The sequence below is a fragment of the Haliaeetus albicilla genome, chromosome 3 (assembly GCF_947461875.1).
Source record: "Haliaeetus albicilla chromosome 3, bHalAlb1.1, whole genome shotgun sequence".
Lineage (NCBI taxonomy): Eukaryota > Metazoa > Chordata > Aves > Accipitriformes > Accipitridae > Haliaeetus > Haliaeetus albicilla.
In genome coordinates this window covers 34,184,785-34,205,620 of record NC_091485.1, presented here as the reverse complement: position 1 = coordinate 34,205,620, position 20,836 = coordinate 34,184,785, and the positions used below count along the sequence as shown (strand labels likewise).

The 20,836-nt window shown below is 39.4% G+C and overlaps 1 protein-coding gene across 3 annotated transcripts in view; it reads right to left on the bottom strand.

The window, feature by feature from the left end:
- Window positions 1–535: 535 nt before the first annotated feature.
- RGS20 (regulator of G protein signaling 20) overlaps window positions 536–20,836 on the bottom strand; it is a 40,692-nt gene continuing 20,391 nt past the window's right edge. For all 3 annotated transcript variants that reach the window (XM_069779336.1, XM_069779337.1, XM_069779338.1), the window contains 4 exons: window positions 8,110–8,258; window positions 3,893–3,979; window positions 2,838–3,072; window positions 536–1,574 (listed from right to left, as the gene is read on the bottom strand). In XM_069779336.1, coding sequence (XP_069635437.1) covers window positions 1,386–1,574; window positions 2,838–3,072; window positions 3,893–3,979; window positions 8,110–8,258 — 660 coding nt within the window. In that variant the 3' untranslated portion in view covers window positions 536–1,385. The remainder of the gene's footprint in view (window positions 1,575–2,837; window positions 3,073–3,892; window positions 3,980–8,109; window positions 8,259–20,836) is intronic.

The window sequence follows — 20,836 nt, the reverse complement described above, 5'->3', positions numbered from 1 at the left end:
CTTTGCATAGTGCTGGAATTAGGCAAAGAGTAGGTTTCAGAAAGGCTACAGTAAATGTCACTGAACCATGCCTGTCTGGTTCTTCCCTTCTCGGGGTATTTTTTTTCTTTCTGTTCCACCATACGTCCTTTTCCTACCTATATGTGTCACTTCGTTCATTTAAATACATGTGCAGGAAAAATACAATTCAATGGAAGTCCACTATAAACTTCAAAGTTTAATATAGTGGAATTGTAGTGAATCTTGTAACTTAGAATAAGGAAGTTACTAGAAGAACAGATCTACAGATAGATTATGTGTATTCAACTTACTTTCTTCCTAGTGCTTCCTGTGATTACTGATTCTGAGATGTGACCAGAAATCAAGTGTAATGCTTTGGGAATACTGTAAGTGAATGTGGTTTATTAGCGGATAGAGCTGTTGCTTTTCTTTTGGACAGTCTGAAATAGTGCTGTATCAGAACAGAATAGTTCCAGCTTCCTCCTTTTGTCAATTAAATGTTTGCATATCTGTAATAGAAACCTTACAAGATCTGCCAGGTAACAGGAGAATTTAATATGTACAAAACCAAGACAGTTGATACTGCCATCCTCTCAGGAGTGAATAATGAAGGGTTTTTACATCTACCTATGGAGGGAAGAGAAGAATATGTGAGAATTCTTGTGCTTTATTTTGGAATTTAAATGCCCAGATTCTTCTTCCTCTTAAGTAAATAATTTAACTTTATAAACATCAACAATATGAACTTAAAAATGCTTTCAGCAGACTCTAGTAGTAAAATAACAATTCTTCAGCAAAAGATTTTTATAGGCAGCATTATTTCAATCATTAGCTTTCATAAACTTGAGATTGCCATACTGATTTCCATTAGTGCACCGTATATGCATTAAATATACCAAGACAAGTGGAGTGTACCTGTGCCAGGTATGATTTGTACAATATGTGAAACTTTGTCTAGTGTAACCCAGATATTAACAGTAGTGTTTTTACTTTGATCACAGTGTGGATGGGCAACTGGTTTGGTTTTCAAGAAAATTCTAAGACTCCACTTAAAATTTGGTTTTCGTGCTCAGTTGGCATTTGTACCTCAGACATACATTGTAACAGATTTGCATCTGAGTTGCATGCTGCATTTGAAAAAATACTGCATTTTTTGAACAGCAGCATTTTCTCTTCATTCTCTTCTGCAAAGTAACACTGAATTTGATCAGAAACTGTAGTTAGCTGATGGTGTCAGAGCCTTGTGTGGGTTTAAATCTTTCAGTCTGTAGTAAAACTTGCCTGAGTTATTTTCAGGTAAATATCTGATTAATTCTAAATTCCCTGTGGATTGGTGTAGCCCAGAGTTCCGTTTGTTTTAAAATAAATACATTTAAGAAAAAATGCTATGCTTCAATGGATTTTTCAGATAAGGACCGAAGCAAGTCCTTATAAATAGCAGAGTTCATAAACCGGGGGTAGGAGTCTCTGTGCATTAAGGTATAAATTTGCAGCTGTGCGTCATCGAAGGTGTGTTGTGAGGGTTCCAGCATGTTTCGGTTAATAACTTCTCTTACTCTGGAGTCCAGACTGACCTGCATATTGAAATACAAAGTCACATAATTAATAGTGGTGAATAGTACACATGGGGTTTTTAGGTTTGTTGTATTGGCTTGAAAAAGCAGTCTTTTTTAACCATTTCAGCTGGTGTCCTTCAAGAGTGTAAAAACCGCTAAATATATTGGGCAAAAAATTACTGTGTTGAAATTTGGAATTAGTAATTTGGAAGTAGTAATACCTCGAGTATGGATAGAGAATGGAACTCTATGGATAGCGTTCTCGCTGAGGCAGCCTTACTTTGAACAAGGGTGCCTGCAATCCTGTTACTACTGAAACCTGAGAGATTGGCGGACTATTTCCAGACGAGCTTCCCACTCTGTAGGAGCGAGGATTTGTAATTTTTTGTGACAGTTCGTTTCCTTGGGAGTCAGTGCTGTTGTAAAGAGTCTGAATTTGGAGTAAGCAGTATGACGCAGACAGAAACTGTAACCTGGGACGCTGTTGCTTAATCAAATTCCTGTGTTAAAAAGCAGGGTGAACTGATGTGAACCACAGGTGTGGCTATATAATGATTCCATACAACATACAAGTAGTGTCATTTTTTTTCTCCAAGGGTCTAGTCTCTGTAGAAAGATACTAGTATTACTGGAATAGGCTACCTAGATTTAAACATCATTTCTGTAAGTATAACTTGCATGGCAAACAATTAAGTTTGAGTTTGTAAGGATATTGGAAGGTTTAAAATTCCAGCCTACTTGGCAGGATTATATTCAAACTGAACTGAGGTGTCTTTGAAACTTGACATACTTGCTAACAGCAAAGTTGACAAGTAGTTTTGAAAATTTTGAGGAAGTCAGTGTGTTTGTTCTATGCCGTATTTTGTCAGCTGTTCTTTGAGCAATTTGTGATTTGCAAATAACACTTTATTTGTGGTTACTGTGCTTTTGGAGAGATGCATACACCCCTTTCCTAGTGCAAAGAAAAAAGAAACTGGTTTGTCCAACAAATAAAATTTAAGTTGAGCAAGGATAAAGTGATCGTCTGTATATTTGTGCCTCAAACTAAAGATTTCATATCAGCATGCTAGGGTAGCACAGGAAGAGCTTTCTGACAGCCAGTGAAAGTAGTTTTAACCATCTTACCTCAACGATGGGTCTGCCTTTTTCCCCTAAATCTCTACTTGATGGCAATGGAACGGGGCGGGGGGATTTCTTCCTGAGAACTGTTGGTAGCTTTAAACACGTTAGAACTAACTGTGCAAAGCAGCATCAAAGAATGTATTGAGGAAAGTAATATACCTCTTTTGGAGAAAGGATAGAAATATAATCTTCATAAATGAGTCTTGCTTTTTCTTCAATGACACTTTTGTTGGATTCTTGTTTTAATTCCTCACAGGCCATCCAGAAAAGCATGTTCTCCTCACTGAATTCTGTTCGTAGAAATTCACGAAAAGCATTTCTGCCAGCTGGAGTAAGCATCAACTTGTCAAATGATTGAGCCCAGGCATTTACTTCTTCAAGAGTAGGAGCAGGGCTTGAGGAGGAAGGAGAGGGCAAGAAGAGAGAAATGAACGATTGTTACTCAAGCTGTTTGCATCTGGCAGGAGGCATCTGCCATCGCGATGGCACAAAATCACAAGGTTCGTGAGGCTCTAATTCCTCACCGGAACTATCCAAGTGCAAACTCTAGTAAACATATTTATAAGATGCTTTTTGAAAGTGTGTTTATCAAAAGCTCAGATGCAGATGATTGCCAGCGCTTTGATGCAGAAATTGCAGTTTACTGCTCAAAGTAATTGCAACAAAGAAGTCCCTGTGCAACAGCTAAGCGTTTTTTCTATACCTAATAGTCCTTGTTGAATCATTGTTAAAAATTGAATGAAAATATATAGAAAGAAGCAATGATTCAAACCCCATAAAAGGTACCCTCCTGTCTGTTACGGTTTTACAGGAGCTCCTACCTGTTTGACCAGTTCTGAGCTCCTCTTTACATTTATTATTTTGGTAAGGCTGAGCACTGCCAGTTAGCTTCATCGCATAGTTGCTGGGTAGGAACAGGATGTATTTAAAAATTATTTCAGAAAAAAGGGAGACTGTGTTTACAATGCTGGTTTTGATTTGCTATGTTACGAAAGTGGGGATGTGGTTACATGCTGCATATAAATAAGGTAAAAGATTATAAATCAGACCTTTGGTTCCTTAGGAGGTTAAGAGACAGATGACTGCAAATTCAGCATAAATGACAAATAGGTAATAATAGTTATTTGCATATTTCAGGTAATTCACTTTAATTTAGTATAGTTTGCTGGGTTTGTTTCATTTTAGCTTGACAGAACACTTAGTAAAGAACATACCTTTCCTCGCAGTTTGGAATACCCTCTGCTTGGAGTTCATGAGATGTTCTCCTTGCTCTCTCTTCGTCTTGATTTCTAACAGTAAGACTGCAAGGTGGCAAACAAAATTTTAGTCAGCGTTATAAAGGAAAAGGCTGAACATACACCAGATGCTTTTCCTCTGATATTTAAAAAAAAAAAAAAAATCAGCTAAAAGGACAGAAGCTAACAGTAGCCACATTACCCATAGTTATACTCTGCATTAAATTTATAGTTGTATAAACCTGGCAAACTTTAACATAGCTGAACACTGTTTGATACTGTATCACATAGACTTTCTATACAGGGATCATAGATTCATAGCGTATCTTGAATTGGAAGGGACCCATAAGGATCATCGAGTCCAATTCCCTATATATATGTATACATGCCTGTGTGTGTGTGTATATATATATATATATGAGATATTATATGTATACATAGATGTATAAGTGAGTACCCTTTATCACATACCAAATCTGTTCTCCATTGACGCTTTATACTAATTATGCTCAATGCAATGTTTTTACTTGTTAGACTTGATGCACTGGTTTGATGCAAGTTGGATTTCAAGGTTGGTTGTTTTGGGGGTTTTTTGGTTTGTTTGGGGTTTTTTTGTTGGTTTTTTTTTGTTTTTGTTTTTGGGGTTTTTTTGTCCTTGTCTTATTTTTTTATATCCATAGGGCATGACGAAGGCCAAGACTCTGGTCTAGAATGGTGATACTATGTTACAAGACAGTCAGAGTTCAGAAGCTGGAGCATGAATTTTAAGCAAGCTAGACATTTCTGTATGTGATGTTGGAAACGTAAGCATCTTTCAGAGTTCAGATGTAGATATAGCCAGATTGTGTGGTAATTGGTTGCAACTTTAAGAAAGTGCCAGTATATCCTTCAAAATGTGAGGCCTGGAGCACAAAGAGCAGATATATCATTGCTGAATATCATTATGAGTATGTCTGACTGGAAAGGAGTACTAGCTTGTTTGTAGTATTACAAAAAAAAAAAAAATGTTGCTTGCAATCACTAGTGATCACTAAGAGTTTTTCATGTCCCATGGAAGGCTAGCTGTCAACTCCTGCTGCTTTCATCAAATGTTAGTTTAAAATAACTCTAGTTTTTAAGAATTCCTTTTGTAGTTGCAGATTATTCTTTTTCATTTGAGACTGGATTTGAGAACATACATATTTCTTTTTAGGGAAGGGGGACTAGGTTCCAATTCATAGGCTATCATGGTTTAGTGAGAAGTGCATGTGTATACACACACATACATTCATATAATCTGTAAAGCTGCTTAAAATTTGTCAAGAAGCAATATAGTTGTTATAACTTCTAGGAAAATATCAAACTTAATTTCTTCATTTGTATCTTACCTTTCTTTAATGCTAAAGTTGTAACAGTTTTGTTGCCTTAATCCTTAAGAATCTCATTTATCTCTAGTAAGGCTTTTTGTTAAACCAGTTGATTTTGCTGTCCTTTCTGCCTTCTAAACTCATGCCTTTGTCTTATTTGCAGCCTTACTATTTACTGGTTATCTCCTTCTCTTGCTTTCTCTAGTGTTAGTCCATAATCTGCAAAGACCTGCTTTTTCTCTTTGCCAAGGCAGTCGATGCACTGAAGAGGTAGGGAAACTCCTATTGCTAAGATGGAGAGCAGATACTGCAAACACATGTGGGGTTTTTTCCTGTAACATCTGAACCATACATTCAAACCAATGAACTATTTCAATTCACGTTTTCAGAAAAAAAGTAAGTAGTTAATGTTCTCTATTCTTTCAGGGTGTATAGGTCTCAATCCTTCACTACCCTTTTTACCAGCGATTCTGGCCTTTTTTTAATATGAAAAGTGATATATTATGTATTCTTCACACACAGACAAGAAGTGATATGCTTGTCAAAGTTATTTTTGGATTGTGGTGAACCAACAGATCCAACAGAAAGGATTACAGTCTTCATATGATAATGCACGAAAGTGTAAAAAGACAAAAGAAATAACAAAAGCTTCCTTAAGAGAACATGCCATGCCTCAGAAAATGACTTGCAGGCAGGCTCTTTCTCTAGAAATGTACAGGTAAACAACAACAACAAAAGGCCAGTGCAATATTGCATCTTCTCAGGATCTGGAAGAGTAGCAGGCTGGAGGCTTGAGGTTTGGCTGTAGGAATGAACACAGGCTCTAAGCATCCAGCTGAGAGACTCATTTCACCACGTCTTCATTCTAAATCTGCTATTAAGAGTATGCTGAATATTGGATGTTCAGCAATTCAGCAGCATGACTCATGTAGACTTATTTTTATTCCTATTCATAATTTTTCTGTTCAAAGTACTTGAGCTATTTTGAGGAAAGGCTTTATGAATAGGGAATATAAATAGGTTAATTACAGTTTGTTTTGCATTTCTTGCTACTAGAAAACAATTATTCTCAAAAAAATCAGAAATTATTTTAAAGCTAAAACAAGCTGTTCTGTTTTGGAGCCCATGCTGGTTTCCCAGATGATTCTGAAATGCAAATAGGAATTTTAAGCATCATGAAATTTGGGTACTTTCACACACCCTATTGAGTAAATTGCTTTCTTTGAATTGTTTGAATGGTGAGGTGCACAGAAAATGAGCATCCTGGAAAATATCAAGTAAAATGGCAAAAAATCACTTTATCAACAACTTAAAAGATAAAATGCAAATTTTATGTACTCTGACTTGGTAGATAAATGTACCTTATTTTTTCCTTGTATGGAAAGACTGTGTGTAATACAGCTCTAGACTGAGCCACTTGCGATTGCACTGGGCAACTGTTCAAATGACACTGGAATTTGTATGGGATGCTTTAATATAGATGCCATTTTGCAAGGTAGCAAACTCTGATTCTGTACAGGCACAGTACTTAATGTCTCTTGAAACTCTGCCTTAGTCAACCTCTAAGCACCTGCTGAAAAGCTTGGTGGGATCAGAGCCAGAGTATCTGGCATCTTGCAAAAAAACTCCAAGCAGCCTTTTGTCCTTACAAAACATTCACTATTTGCATTAGGGAGGGCGGAATGGGGTATCTCGGCTTCTGATGAGGTGAGTACCAATAGCAAAGGAATGATCAGCCTGCTCTTCCCTTGCCTTCTAGTGGTGTTCCCCAAAGCATTTGCTACCAGCTGCTGTTGGAAAAAAAAATAATGGTGGAATAGATTCCTAGCTGGGGCTGTAAAGTTATTTATGACTTCTTCCCTTCACCTTAGTGCCAAGTTTGCTTGCTCTGAAGTGCTTATGTGGTGGATAGTGCATTTACAAGAAGCACTCGGCTTGCTGTCAGTGTTTTGGTTGAACTCATACGGCTCTTAAAGACTTTTTTTCTTTATTTCAATGCAAGTTGGTCTCACCCATTAATTAACACTTGGGCCCCAAACAGATACAGGACTTTTGAGCATGGGAAGCTTTACTTCAGTTTTGAATGAAATCACTTGGATCTGGAGGAGCTGGTAAGAGAGAGAAGGTGAACACATCATTAATTTAAGGAATTGAGTGACTCCTTTTCCTCTTTTGCTTTGCTTCCCTGATAAATTTTCCTCCTTAACACCTTGTAATGGGAGTTCTTCTGAATTACATTCTTCCTTAACTCCTCATCTTCAGCAAATACCCGCAGTGTCTAAAGTCTCTGATCCTAAGGATTAACTTCATATGAGTTGCAGGTGCCAGGAGTTGGCAACACTAATTAATGACAACAGATCCAGTTGCCTTTGAAACAAAAGAACAGTGCTGGGCACCTAGTTATTAGTTTTCTGACCTACAAATTCTTCCACCTTCTCTGAACTCCATTTAACACAGTCTATGCTGCTTGTTAAGTCCCAGTCCTAAATCTAAAGCTGTGACTTATTCTGGTATTGCTTTCAGTTTTTAGTGGAAGCCCTGGTGAATCTCAAGGCTGAGGAGAACCAGTCCTGCACGGAACAGACCTTCCATTATACCGTATTGACAACAAACTTACCACAGAGATGCTGTACAGAGACTTTTGTACAAAAGCTCTTATTTCAATGGCAGGAAAAAAAAAGTAAACTGAAGTAGAAGGTTGTGTCTAGTACTAGAGCACAGTCATCTCTCTCGGTCCCGGATTTGCAGAATTACCCAGGTGGGTTGTTTGGCTTACGTTGTCCTATACGTTGGCTATTGCCTCCCTCCCCGGCTATTCTGTTCCCCAGAGGCTTGAATGAGAGGGGTTACCAGGAGCAGCTGCAGCAACAGCACCAGCAAAAGCAGCAGGCGTTGGACCCTCGATTTCCTGCGCTGTGCTGAGCCGGTGCAGCGCCTGGGGTCTCCTGGGTTGTGGACATCTGCCGTTTGCGCATCTCCGTCCGCTCTGATCCCATGGGCTGCAAGACAGCAAGAGAAGGGGGAAGTAAGAAACACCTCTCTCTTTTTTCCCTTTTGTTTGCTTTAAAAGTCTTACCAAGAAGCGCTGAAGGCCACAGCTCTGAAGGAACTGGAAAGCTAAACACTTGATTTTTTTTTTTCTTCCCCACAGAAGGCCTTGGGTGTTGAATCCTTTGGAAGATTTACTCATTTTATTTAAGTGCTGTGATGGAAGGCAAAGGGCTAATGAATTCTGCACATGGGTGGGAATACAAAGAGAGCAGTGATGCAGGGAGCAAAAGGTGGAAGTGAGGGGTCTTGGAGAGCTGCAGCTCTCAGCACAGGGTGTATAAGCCCAGGAGTTGAAAAGGGTTTCCTGAGGTTTTGACTTCAAGGCCAGTCCTAAAGAAAACGGTACAGAATAGAGATAGTTAGAGCCGCCTCTTTTTTTTTTTTTTTTTCCTCCTTTTTTCTTTCTTTCTGGCTCTTGATTAACCAATGCAGAGGCTTAGTGATGCTTGACCGAGACACCTGAGCTCTCCTGAAAATCTGGCCTTTGGTGAGTACTGAGGATGTCTCAGACCTGCTGGCTGCCCTGTAGCAAAGGGGAAGGGCCAATGCTTATCTGTCCATTTTAGGTCTGACTGCCACAGTTTTTAAAAATGTTTTTCGTCCAAGAAGGAATCAAGCTTCTGTGAAGATGAGGAATTACTAATGGAAAAAACACGTAACTGGACACATTAATATTTAACATGCAGCTTTTTGGTCACCTGTCCCGACTGAAGACAGCATGAAACAATTTTTGGTGGAAGCACTGTTTGTGGCTTTTGCACTGTTCTAGGAAACCTTTTTGGAGCCTGAATTCTGCAGATTGTGCAGAGAATTGGTGTTAATGAAATGACGAGTCCCCTTGAAGTCCCCGTCCCTTTCTGACCTCTCTCTCTGTAAGCTTCAAACTTGCTCTACAGCACTTAATAATGCTCTCCTTATTATGCTGAGGGTTGTGCCATATCTAAGTGACAGATGTCTTTTATAGATGAAATACCAGCTTGTACAAAGATGAGTATGTCTTTCTTCATTTTCATTGTGTTTGAATTTTGGATACATAACTAGTCATCCTCCTGTGTCATGAGATCCCTTTGTGTGTAGGTTTTTTCAGGTTGCTAAACCTTCTTTTGAAGCCATGACAATTGTAGGGGAATTAAAATTAGCTGCTACCAATTTTGAGGTTTAGGTTTTTTTAATTGTTAATTGAATACCAGACTTGAAACATAATCTGATGAGCTGAATACTGGAGGGTTAAAAATTGCCTTCTTTTCTAAAATGTTCAGCCAGGTTTAGGAAATAATTTGTTGTAACTTGAGGGAGAATGCACAGAGATTGTCATGGACTCGACAGAAGTGTCAGGGGAAGAAAGATTGTTTTAGCAGAGTGCAGCATTACATTTTGCTGGATTATTTTTTTATGCTGAATTTGTTTCTCTCTTCTAGAGCTTAACAGTTTTTGTTTTTGTGAGAACCACCCACTCTCCCAAGAGAAAAATGCCTGACATGCTAAGCAGAAGATGCACCTGTTTTGCAGGAAGAATAAAATATAAGAACAATACAGATAGAAATGATAACCCATTCTGCAACTCTGTAGACCTAATCTGACAAGTAATGCCTAAATGCACAGAAATAGAAAAATCACAAAAAGAACATAGCTTCCAAAAACCCCATAACGTTTCTTGTTTCAAAATGTGGAAGAATAAATGTGAAATGTAGAATACATTTGTTGATTGATTTCTTTCCTTCAGAGTTGAGATTCACAGGAATAGAACGAAGCCCTAAGTATTAATTTCCTTCCAGATACCTATACTTTTTTAAAATAGAGCATCTTCATATTTCCATTAGAAAGTGATAGCATGTAAAACATAATTGGAATAATATATCTAACAATATTTCAGGCTGCTTTGGACAGTAAACAACTATTATAGATTAGAAGAGTGTAACCTGGGTTCAGATATGTATAGTTTATAGAGCCTAATCCATCCAGCCTTTTGAGATGTTCTATGTGGATAGTTCACACACTCATCTCTCTAATCCATATTACAATTGAACTGATGGTGGTGTGAGTAGAAAAGCTGGTTCCTGTTGTTCGCTTTTTTCCAAGGATGAAGGTAAAGGATGGCAGAAGTAGGAAGAATACGCTTTTCCTCCCCACCTCATCCCACTGTGGCTTAATTCAAGAGATCTTTCTGCGTCCATTGTTACCATTTTGGGTTCTTCAGAATTGTTCTTTGACATCTTTAATGAAAGGGAAGAGTATGTAAATAGTTGTATGGCAAAAACTGCCCAGCAGCATTTTGTCTTTGTTTCACTTCTGAATCATATACCTTACTTAGACGTTTTCTGGTACTATAGGTTTTTATGAATGTTCATCATTGCATGATTTGTCACACAGTTTATGGAAAATGAATGATTGAGCAACACAAAAATTCAAGACACATTTTTTCAGATTAAATTATGCATTTTCATTTTTATTTGGCAGACGTATACCAACTTTCTCATTGAATAAGCAAGTAGGTTTTGGTCATTTGTGACGAAGATTTTTTTTGAAAGATATTTTTAGCAGATAAAGCATGCTTTCATGATAGCAGAGCTGTACTAGAGTAATGGGAGATAAAAGACTGGAATATATCTGTTGGCTTAAAGAGAGCCCAAGCTTTTGAATTACAGAGCTGTTTAGTGATTATCACGCATGTATTTCCTGTGGCAGTTGACAGTCATATTGTACATTCAATAGAGGTTTGGAGTGGATCACATACTAATTAGGATGTGACTTTCTGTGGTATATTAGCAGGAATGCTGTGGTAAGATATAGAAAGTAATTTACTCTGTGCAAGTACTACGGGTATCACATTCCAAGAAAGATAGAGCATTTATCTAAACATTTAACAAGATGTTTAGAAAGCATGACTTACACAGAAAAATTGTAGGCGTTTGGGTTGTTAATCTAGAAGGGGGAACAGAGAAGCATATTGATCTGATCAGTAAAAGGTTATGATGTTCTGTCGTTCTCTGTTTCTTTCAGAGATAAATAATGTGTTAGGTTGGGCTAAATAAAATCTAGGCTCGATTTTATAGGATAGTAAGGTAGAGAGCTGAGCAGTGGTGCAGGTTATTACCAAGTTGTAGAAACTCCTTTGGCACACATAGTATCAAGACCCTTAAGACAAAAACATATCAGGCTGGTCCCGGTTCACAGAACAGGCAATGAGTAAGTGATCCATCCCAGCATTGTTTTTCTACTTTCACTTTTCCCTGCCCCCCCCCCCTTTTTTTTTTTAAATGCAGTTCTGGCTCTAAACCAAACATCGTTCTATATACCTTTCTACCTGGTGGCCACAGAAGAATGATTAACCTGCAGGAGAAATGGATGTCTTACATTAAAAGTCTAGGTTTTTGCGGTTCATCCTCTAACCAGAATTGCAAAATAAAGTTAAAATGTTCATGTTTGCAGCACAATTTGTTGCACATGTATATCCTGGTCGTGATTGTACTGAGATCATGTAATGCCAGACATGAGGCCTGAATGCACAATAAGACATAGGCTTGCCTAAAGGCTATGTCATAATTTCGTATGTATATTCATGGATATACACTGGCTTTCTAGATTTATTTGCTTTTTTAAAAAAAGACATAATTTAAAAAAAAGTAAACCAGGAAAACAAACCCTGCAATCTTGCAGCTGTGCACGGTGATAGTTTGGTGCTTTTGCTCTCCCATAAACTGCTCCTTGGCTGGAACAGAGGCAAAGGCACAGGCACTGAGTTTGTGCTAGTCATCTAAGGATTCATTTTCAAAGAAAAGTACCTTAAAAAGTATTAAGGCTATCCAAGTATGACTGCACACAGGGAAGTATAATAATCTTGGAAGGTGGATGGAAAAAAAAAAATCATAGAGATAAGCAAGTTGTCTGAGATCATGCAGTGAGCTAATGACAGAGCCACTAATGGGACACAAACAGAAAAGCCTCATTTGACGTATGTAGTTATTTTTCTGCTACCTTTATTGTATCCAGAATTTCACTATGGGTCATCAAAGTTCTCCATCACACTTTGCTGCTTTTTGCTGCAGCCACCATAGGTGTGTAACAAGCCTTTCCAGACAACTGCTCAAATTACGGTTTTGAGTTGTGCTGTATGCAGGAATAGACAGTAGATTTATCAACAACTCCAGTGAATATTATTTGTAGGAATTTACAAAATTCCTTGCTTCTTTATAGTACAACCCACGTTAGCAACAATTTAAACAGCTGCTTGACTGACTTGCGTATCTATGGGAATGGAGGCAGCTAGTTTTTTGCCTTCAGTAGACTTCAGGTGGTCAGGGCAAAAAGGAGAGGGTTTTTTAGACCCCCAGTAAAAAGGTCTTCTGTTCATATAATGTTATGGTTGTTAATTTGGGACATCAGATGGTCTGACTGGGTCATGCAGTAGGTGTAAACCAATTAGAAAGTCTATTGCCTGTGTTCTGTGCATCAGTGATGAAACTAACAGTATGTGTAAGTTGAAGAATTACTCACTTGTGGCTCCTGGCGCTCTAATACATGGTACCAGTAATTAGTAACCTCTTGGAAGTTTATTATCCCACAGTATTAGGCCAAAGAGCCCCAACCAACTGTAATCAAAACCAGTGGAAGTGTGACTGCTAATTTTGCCAAGAGGGCTTTCCTTATTTTCTAGACTGATATTGTGGGTGATATTGAGGTTGTTTTAATAATGAAAATTCTGGATCATCAACAGCATTTTGATCTAATAGCTTACCTTAAAGCTGTTAAAGGGAATGACATATGTTTAGCTAAATATTTTTCTTTCCCTATCCTAGTTGAGATACATTCAACAGACCCACAAGTGGTGGAGTGGGGAATTGGGATAAGAGGCACATGGGTATTGCTCCCCTGCCAGCTGCTGCATTTCCTGAGTAGAGTAAGAGGTGGCCTAAACTTGTCCCCACAACCTGACTGTGATGCTGAAATAACGATCTCTGTTTTCTTAAACCAGTAGTATGCTGTTGCAGAGAAATGCATGTACACAGCTGGGCAGGGAAAACATTAGTTGTAGCAATCAGTTGGAAGACTTTGGAGCTTGAGGAGCCCCAAGAGCTGAAGAGTGTATAAAAGTGCATTCAAGGGTGAGGGATAGTTCAGAGCTATTATTTGGCTATAGACCAAAAGGGTGCATTCCTGAGGAAAACAAGGTGTACAGCCATCGTTCTACACCTGGTGCTGTCAGGTAGATCACTCAAATGTGACAGGAGACTGGTTTTCAGTCAATATGGCATTGAAGTGGGAAAGAACCTGCGATTGAACTGGACAGGTTTCTCCTCGTAGAGAAATCTTACAATGCAGTTAGAAAAAAAGGAATAAACTAGGTGCATTTTCTGTAAATATCAGTGCAAACATTCTTCCATCAGCCAAAATATTCTGTTCCTTATTACCAGGTGTGCGCTTTGAAAATGGCAATCCGTAAATACAGCTTGTTGTCACATCAGCCTCCCAGGACAGTTGCTTATTTGGTCAGCTGACACTCTGAAATAAAAACAAGATGGAAGTGTTCTTTCTAAATGTTCAGCTTGCATGGCAAGCAATTAGTATCTGGTTTTAAATGGATTTTCTACTGGCCAGTGTCAAGTATTTTCTATTTCATTTCCCTGGACAATCAAATACAAGTATGTCTGTCAACAAAGAGGATGTTTTCTTTGGAACATCAAGGTCTCATTGTGATGAGAGAAAATTCCATCCTGGTTTTTATACCTTCAGTTTTGAAGTATTAATGCTGATTACATCTAGTGTGTGTCAAATTTTCAACTGCTGAAAAACTACATCACTTCACTATGGCCACTGAAGACAAGGGCATTTATACCAGCCAAGGGTCTGGTCTGTACTTGTATTTATGCTGCAGAGAAAAGTGACTTCATGTCTTGGGTTGGACTTAATAGGTGGTGCTAAGCAGAGGTGTTACGAATTGTCTGAAATGCCTTTCTTGAAAATTTGTATAAATGTTTTGTGTAAAAAAAAAAAAAAAAAAAAAATTCTCCTTCTGCTTTTTGAATGCATTTACACAGATGGTTACAAACTGAGTTTTATCTTATTACTGAAAGTGGCTTTTTCCATTTTACTAAGAGAATGCAGAGGGTGCGTATCAGTGCACATAAACCATTGTTCTCTATTTCTGCTCTGATTGAATAGTTTTGTATTTATTCTTTAAGAGAACTCTTACTGTTTTGACTATAAAGTAAATTTAGAGATGGATATTTTTATTTTTTCCAAGGTAGTTTACATACATATGTTTAGATCTTTAGTTATATTTCTTTAAATAGTTAAAGATTCAGACCTATGAGATGCTGTTCTCCAATTCTCACTGAGGTCCTTGCAAGTTCAGGAAGACCAACATCTCACAGGTTCAAGCTCAAATTACTGCTGTGGTTTTGGGGGGGGGCGTTGGGGTGTGGTTTGGTTTTTTTGTTTTGGGTTTTTTGTTTTTTGGGGTTTTTTTTAAACTTACTTTGGTAGTCATAGTGAGCTCTAGTGCTTTCCCTCTTTAAGATTAAGGCAAGGTTATATTGCTTCTTCAAGGTAAGAGAGGAAGGTCCAGGAGGAGAACTTACCTCTGAGCCCCAATGGAGGGATTCATCAACCTAGTTTGTGACAGGTTTATCCCTTAATACACCTCGATTTCAAAAACTTTGGATGCTCCCTGGTCTCTTGTTCTTGTTTAATTCCCTATTACCTTAAACTCCCTTACTAGGCTGCTGTACTAGAAGAGAGGTCCATACCCTAAGATTTGCCTTGCTGAGGAAGAATAAGCCAATCAAAAATTGCTTTTCTTTCTCTAGGTTCTCACACCAAAATGGAAATCTCACTGCTCTAAACTCCCAGTGCCTCCTTTGTCTTCTCAGATTTCCAGACCTCTCAGAAGGTGCTATGAGAACGAACGAATTGTGTGAGAACCCTCTGTGCTGGATGCTCTCTGCCCTTTGAGAATTGGGGTCTGCCCTCTCTGTCCCCACCATCTGGAGCAGCTGTGTGCCTTGTTTGAAAATGGGTTGGGGAAGAAAACACGAGGGATTTAAAACTGGAGATGGACTGTTATCTTGTACATGTTTTCTAAGGAATCCAAAAGTAATTTTAGTCTACTGATGGAATGAGGTGAGATACCTTTAACTGAAGGACTTTAACCTCTACCATCTCCAGTGTTGTTTAACCCCAGCCTGGGTACTGTTTTAGCCAATTGTTGGATATAACATGAAATGTGTTTCTGTGTTCAATTATATCAGTTTGACTGCCCAAAGTAATCACAGCACTATCAAAGACACCTGTGGCTGCTTGGTAAGGGCTTGGGTAGCCATAATTTAATACATAAAATACGACTTTCTGGTTCATATGGATAAGGTTCATAAGGACTGAAAGGTGCTATTCTGCTGTTCTTGGGTAGTCAATGGGATCTGATTTTGCTACTATTAAGTTACTGTGGGGAATCAAATCCTTGAACAGGACAGTCAGTCAGTGTCCAGATGGCAACAGGAGTTTCTGTCGCAAAGGTTCTCACAGTGGTGGTGTTGGCTAGACCAAATGAGACTCTCTGAATTGTGCTTTACTGCACAGTTCTTGCATCCTTGCTCCTTGGGACCACTCCAGCACACACACGATCCATCCCTAGTGATAATCTTGAGCTACATACAAAACATCTCCTTACTACCTAAATTGAGTACAAAACACTGTCCTACATGATTGTTTCTGCATCTGCAGGAAGTTTCTTCTGACTGCTTACATGTGACTGGCTACTTACAGGTCTCCTCTGACCACCTGCAATCTATGTAGAGTTGGATCAATTTTGCAGCCTTGGAGACTCTGGAAGGGCCATATTCTTCACTCCGTATGTTAATGAGCACATTGAAACATAAACTTGTCTAGGCACAGCACATCCTGCCTGGAGGAATCCACAGAACTGTCCAAATCCTGCATGGAGAGCATTGATTAGTCAAATACTTAATTGAGAAAGGGGAGTAGGAGTTGAGTTGAACAGTTTGTCTTTGGTTGGTTCACTGTTTCAAGTCAGTCTAATGTAGCATCTATGCAGATGCCTAGGTGTGGAGTTTCTGGATCTCCTGGGGTGAGAGGTCCTTCTCTATATATTGATAAAAACAAATTTAGTCCATTATAAAAATGTCCCTAAAAAGCAATGAATCCAAACCAGAGGAAGAATAATGGCACATGTTCTTGCTTCTTATCCAGCTAGATAGCATCTATGATTCATATAAAAAGTACACACTCATATTACTGAATGCTAGTAAGTAATTTAAAAAAAAAAAAAAAAGTCCAGGGATTTAAGCAAGCATCTGAAAAGCTACTTTTGACAATAGTGGAAAAGCTACTGTATGCCTTAAGAGTAATGTTGAGGTACTGGAATAAGTACGTCTATCATACCTTTTCCACTCCAAGGCATGCCTATCTGACATTCAGATTATGAGGCATTTCTGTGTGTAACCTTATAAATGCAAAGGAGTGTGAAGGTCAGGAATGAACATTATTTCCCTGGTTAAAAGCACCTCAGATGATATTTGGCTTAGTTGTAACATTTACAGTATTTGCTAATCTCTCAGTAGAAAGGTGGGCTACCAAGAAAATAGCCTTCCCATAGGAGGAATATTTAAAATTTAAGCCATGAATGTCAAATTTAAAAACAAAACAAAACCCCAACCAAATTAAAAAAAGAAAAAAACCCAAACACAAGAATACACAGAAGATTGTAGACAATGATTTTATACTTTTATCCTTATTTTATGCTAAAGCACAATGACATTTTCTCAGCTCAAGTGCAAAGATTCTATTACTTAAATGTAATTACTTAGACATAATGCTTCGTCCTTACACACATTACAATCAGGCAGGTGTGCAAGCCTTAACTTGGCCTCTGGGCTGATTTGCATGGCCACAGCATGAAGCTTTCGCAGTAACTACACGGCCTGCGAAACCCTGCGCTATAATGCTAGCTGACAGCCAGCTGTAGTGAGTGCACAGATGTGGATCATCATAGTCCAGTTATTTTTCAGTAAATACTTTGGGCCTCATCCAAACCCCATTAGAGCAATGAAAACCACCTATGGGTTTCAGGAAGCTTTACGTAAGGTTATGTAACTCTCGCAGTTGCTGCTCTCTCTTCGGATCCCCCCAGTAATGATAACCAGTGAGTTGGAAGAAAGAGATTCTGTCCTTATCTACTAATGTCGTAAGAGGCCTGCAGCTGGGGTCAAGCTCCAAGTAAATCTCTGAATCTATATTTTATTAATTTAGAAATAATTGGGGCTGCAACATACTCCCACTGAAGCCTGTGGCAGTTTGTCAACTGAAATATGAACAGGAAGCTTGATGCTCATGCTTCTTTCTCTTCATTGACAAATTTGACACGCAGGCTTTCCGCACCAAGCAGTGTACTATTTTAGGTAGAGAAGAATTACAATATATGTTAATGAACTCACCCACACATATGCACATGCTGTAGGCATAGTTATCAGACTGCCCACTTAGTGAGTTAAGAGGAAGAGCTCTTTGATTTTTTTTTTCTTTTATTACTGAGGTTTGGCATCTTGTAGTGGGGTGACTGAAAGGTTGAGAGTTTACAAATGCAAGACAGAGGTTAGCAGAGACGAGACTGGCAGCCACACAGAATAAAGCAGCTTCTTATGTCACTGCTGTGGCCAAGTCTGTCAAAGGCTTAAGTGGATAAAATTGCAAGAGAAAGTAGTATCCTTCTATGAGTTTAAATAACAATTCTGAGATGCTTTTATGTAAAATGTCCAGAAGTTGAGTGCCTTTACCCATTTTTTTTTTCCAGAGGAGCAGCAGCTCAGAGGAGCTAGGTTCATCTATCCAGGTTAAAGCATTGCTTTACATTTCAAAAGGAATGGCTGAAAGTGTATCACACCCACATAGTAACAGGTAATGGTGCCTTGATCATGTCACCTGTAACTGAGGTCTCTTTCTACCAAGGGCTTAGATGTCTTCTGCTCCTTTTTCTTTGGTATTCAGTCCTGCACATTTGGCCACCAGATCAGTCCACTGTCTGCAAAAAACTTCCTGCACTAAAGTATTTTCTGACTTCCTTGTTAAGAAACATAGTTACTTGGGGTTTTAGTGGGATTTTTGTGTGGTGGTTTTTTTTTTTAGAGGACACCCTGTATCTCCTCTAGTAGTATTGTAAAGTTTTTCTTTACTTTGGATTTTATCACAAGAGACTTCACTGAAAATGTTACTCTAACATGCAATTAGGAGGGTCACTCTGTCATTATTTCTCCTGTAATATGGAAAGACATCAGAGAATTTTTTACCAGTTGCATAGAAAAAGGCAACAAAAGCAACCTGTCACTCTGGTCCAGCTGTTTATGTGGGTGCTATGACAGTGGAGCAGTAAGAATGCGAGTATGGATATAACTTTGTCCCAGGCTGAGTCCCTTCACAAACCAGGTCACTGCAACTGCAATTAAGTTAAATCAGTGTCAGGTCCTTCTCTGCACAGCACAGACTGTCAGCATCCCTTGCGTTGTCTTCTGTGGCGGCTGGAGTCAGCCTTCACTGGCTGATCAGCTCTCAGAAGCAAAAAGAAACATGAAAAAACCCCAGGCTTCCCCAGTGTTGCGAGTTGTACTGCTGCTTCAGCCCTGCTTTGGCTGGCTTAAATGTCAGAGGAAGTATTTGCTTCTAGTTATTTTTATGCAGCTCGCTTTAAAAAAAAAATTACAAAAATAAAAAAAAATTCATTCAGGCTAATATTTTACAAACCTCTTTACTATGCAAACAGCGAAACCGGTGCACGTAACAGATTGCTCTGCTCACTCCCATCATCTCCTACTGAGCGCTTGGTTGCATTGTGCTTAATTATGAATGGTCTCCAAAAAGCCCATTTTACTGTACTATGAAGTGACTCATATCACACAGAAGCTCTGACAACTCGCGCTGGGTACTGGAGTCACATGGTGCTGTATTAGTCGGTGACTCATTTCATATTGTACTCCGTGCTGAGATCTGACTCATATCGAACTGTGCGAGAAGCTGACTGACATTGTACTGGTCTGAAAGCTGGTTTGAATCGGGATGACTCACCCTGGAGTGCATTAAATAGTGATTCACGTACCGTTTCCTTTTGATTCCGATTGTTGCGATTCACTTCGGATTGTACTACGCTGGCATCTGCCGGCTCTGGCAGGGTGGGCACCGTGGTTGCTCGGCTCTAGCGCCAGACAGAGCAGTGTCAGCCAGGAGGAGCATTACCAAAGTCAAGTTAGAGCTGAAGTAAGGTCAGAATTTGACTTAGCACACCGTCATTTTGGTCATGATGCTTTCTGGACATCTTTGCTTCACCTGGCTATGACAAATTTTGAAACATGCCTATAAACAGAAAGTTAAGAGTCACGAACCTCAAGCTAAGAATACTCTAGCTTCTGAATGCTAGGAGCTCTCTGCAGTATTTGCAAGACCTGCTGCCTCCTTGGGATAACTTTTCTTAGTGACAAAAAGATAGGATGAATTTTTAGAAGTGACTGAGTGCTGGTAGTTGCCTGTGCTTCGGGTTCATAGACTTGTGCGACCTGGGCTCCAAGAGACACAGAAACCTTGTACTCTGAAAACTCCTTCCTGGTACTTCAAGCTGAGCCCTCAAACATCCCTACTCACTTTGAAAAACGTGCACTGTTCTTTCCAAGGAGCTGAGAGGTGTGTGACAGCTGAGGCGTTGCTTCCATCATTAACTATTTGGGACCCAGGGTAAAGATATCAAAATAAATATTGATGGGGGGGCTAGATAAGAAATTAAGGGGGAAATAAAGTAACTGTTCTCCCATCTTAGAGCATTTTATAAAACATAGTGCTGGTTTTACATTCAGTTGGCTTGAACCTGCTCGTAGTTTACAAAGACACTCCTAATTTTAACCTGACCACAGCTCTGCCTCGCCTAGCTGATAGTGATTTCGGTTCTCCGTTTAGTTGAACTAGTGGTGGCTGGTTTTTGGTCCTGTAGTACAGCAACGGCGTTACCGGCACCACAGTACACAGCTCTGTGCGGCGCTGGATCTGATGCCGAGGTTCTGTTTGTGCAGTGGGCGCAGAGGTACCAGGAGAGACTCCGCACCATTATGTCATACCAACGGCACTGTACGAAAAGTTTTGATCTTACATTTTTCCACAGCAAAAAATGAAATGATGCAGCGGTTGCATCAAGTAAATTACGTCGGTATCAGATCATTTTAACTCTTACTGGCACGTACAAGGATAATCTTGTTTCACCTTCTGCAGTTGCGTCCAATTTTCATTACCTGCTTTTTCTGACCGACTGCCGCTAGCTAACGCCAGAGCTCGGGAAGGGCTCTTTCTCTCGCCCGCGGATGCACGGAGCGGCGGGCTGAGCCTGGGAGAGTCCCTATGGAAACACTTGCCTGTTGCTACTCGTCTCCGAGTTCGCAGGGGAGCCGAGGGCCCCGCGCCCGGCGGTGCCGCAGGACTCCCTCCACCGAGGGCCGGGGGGGGTGCCGGACGCTGCCCTAGCTTCACCCGCACTCCCGAA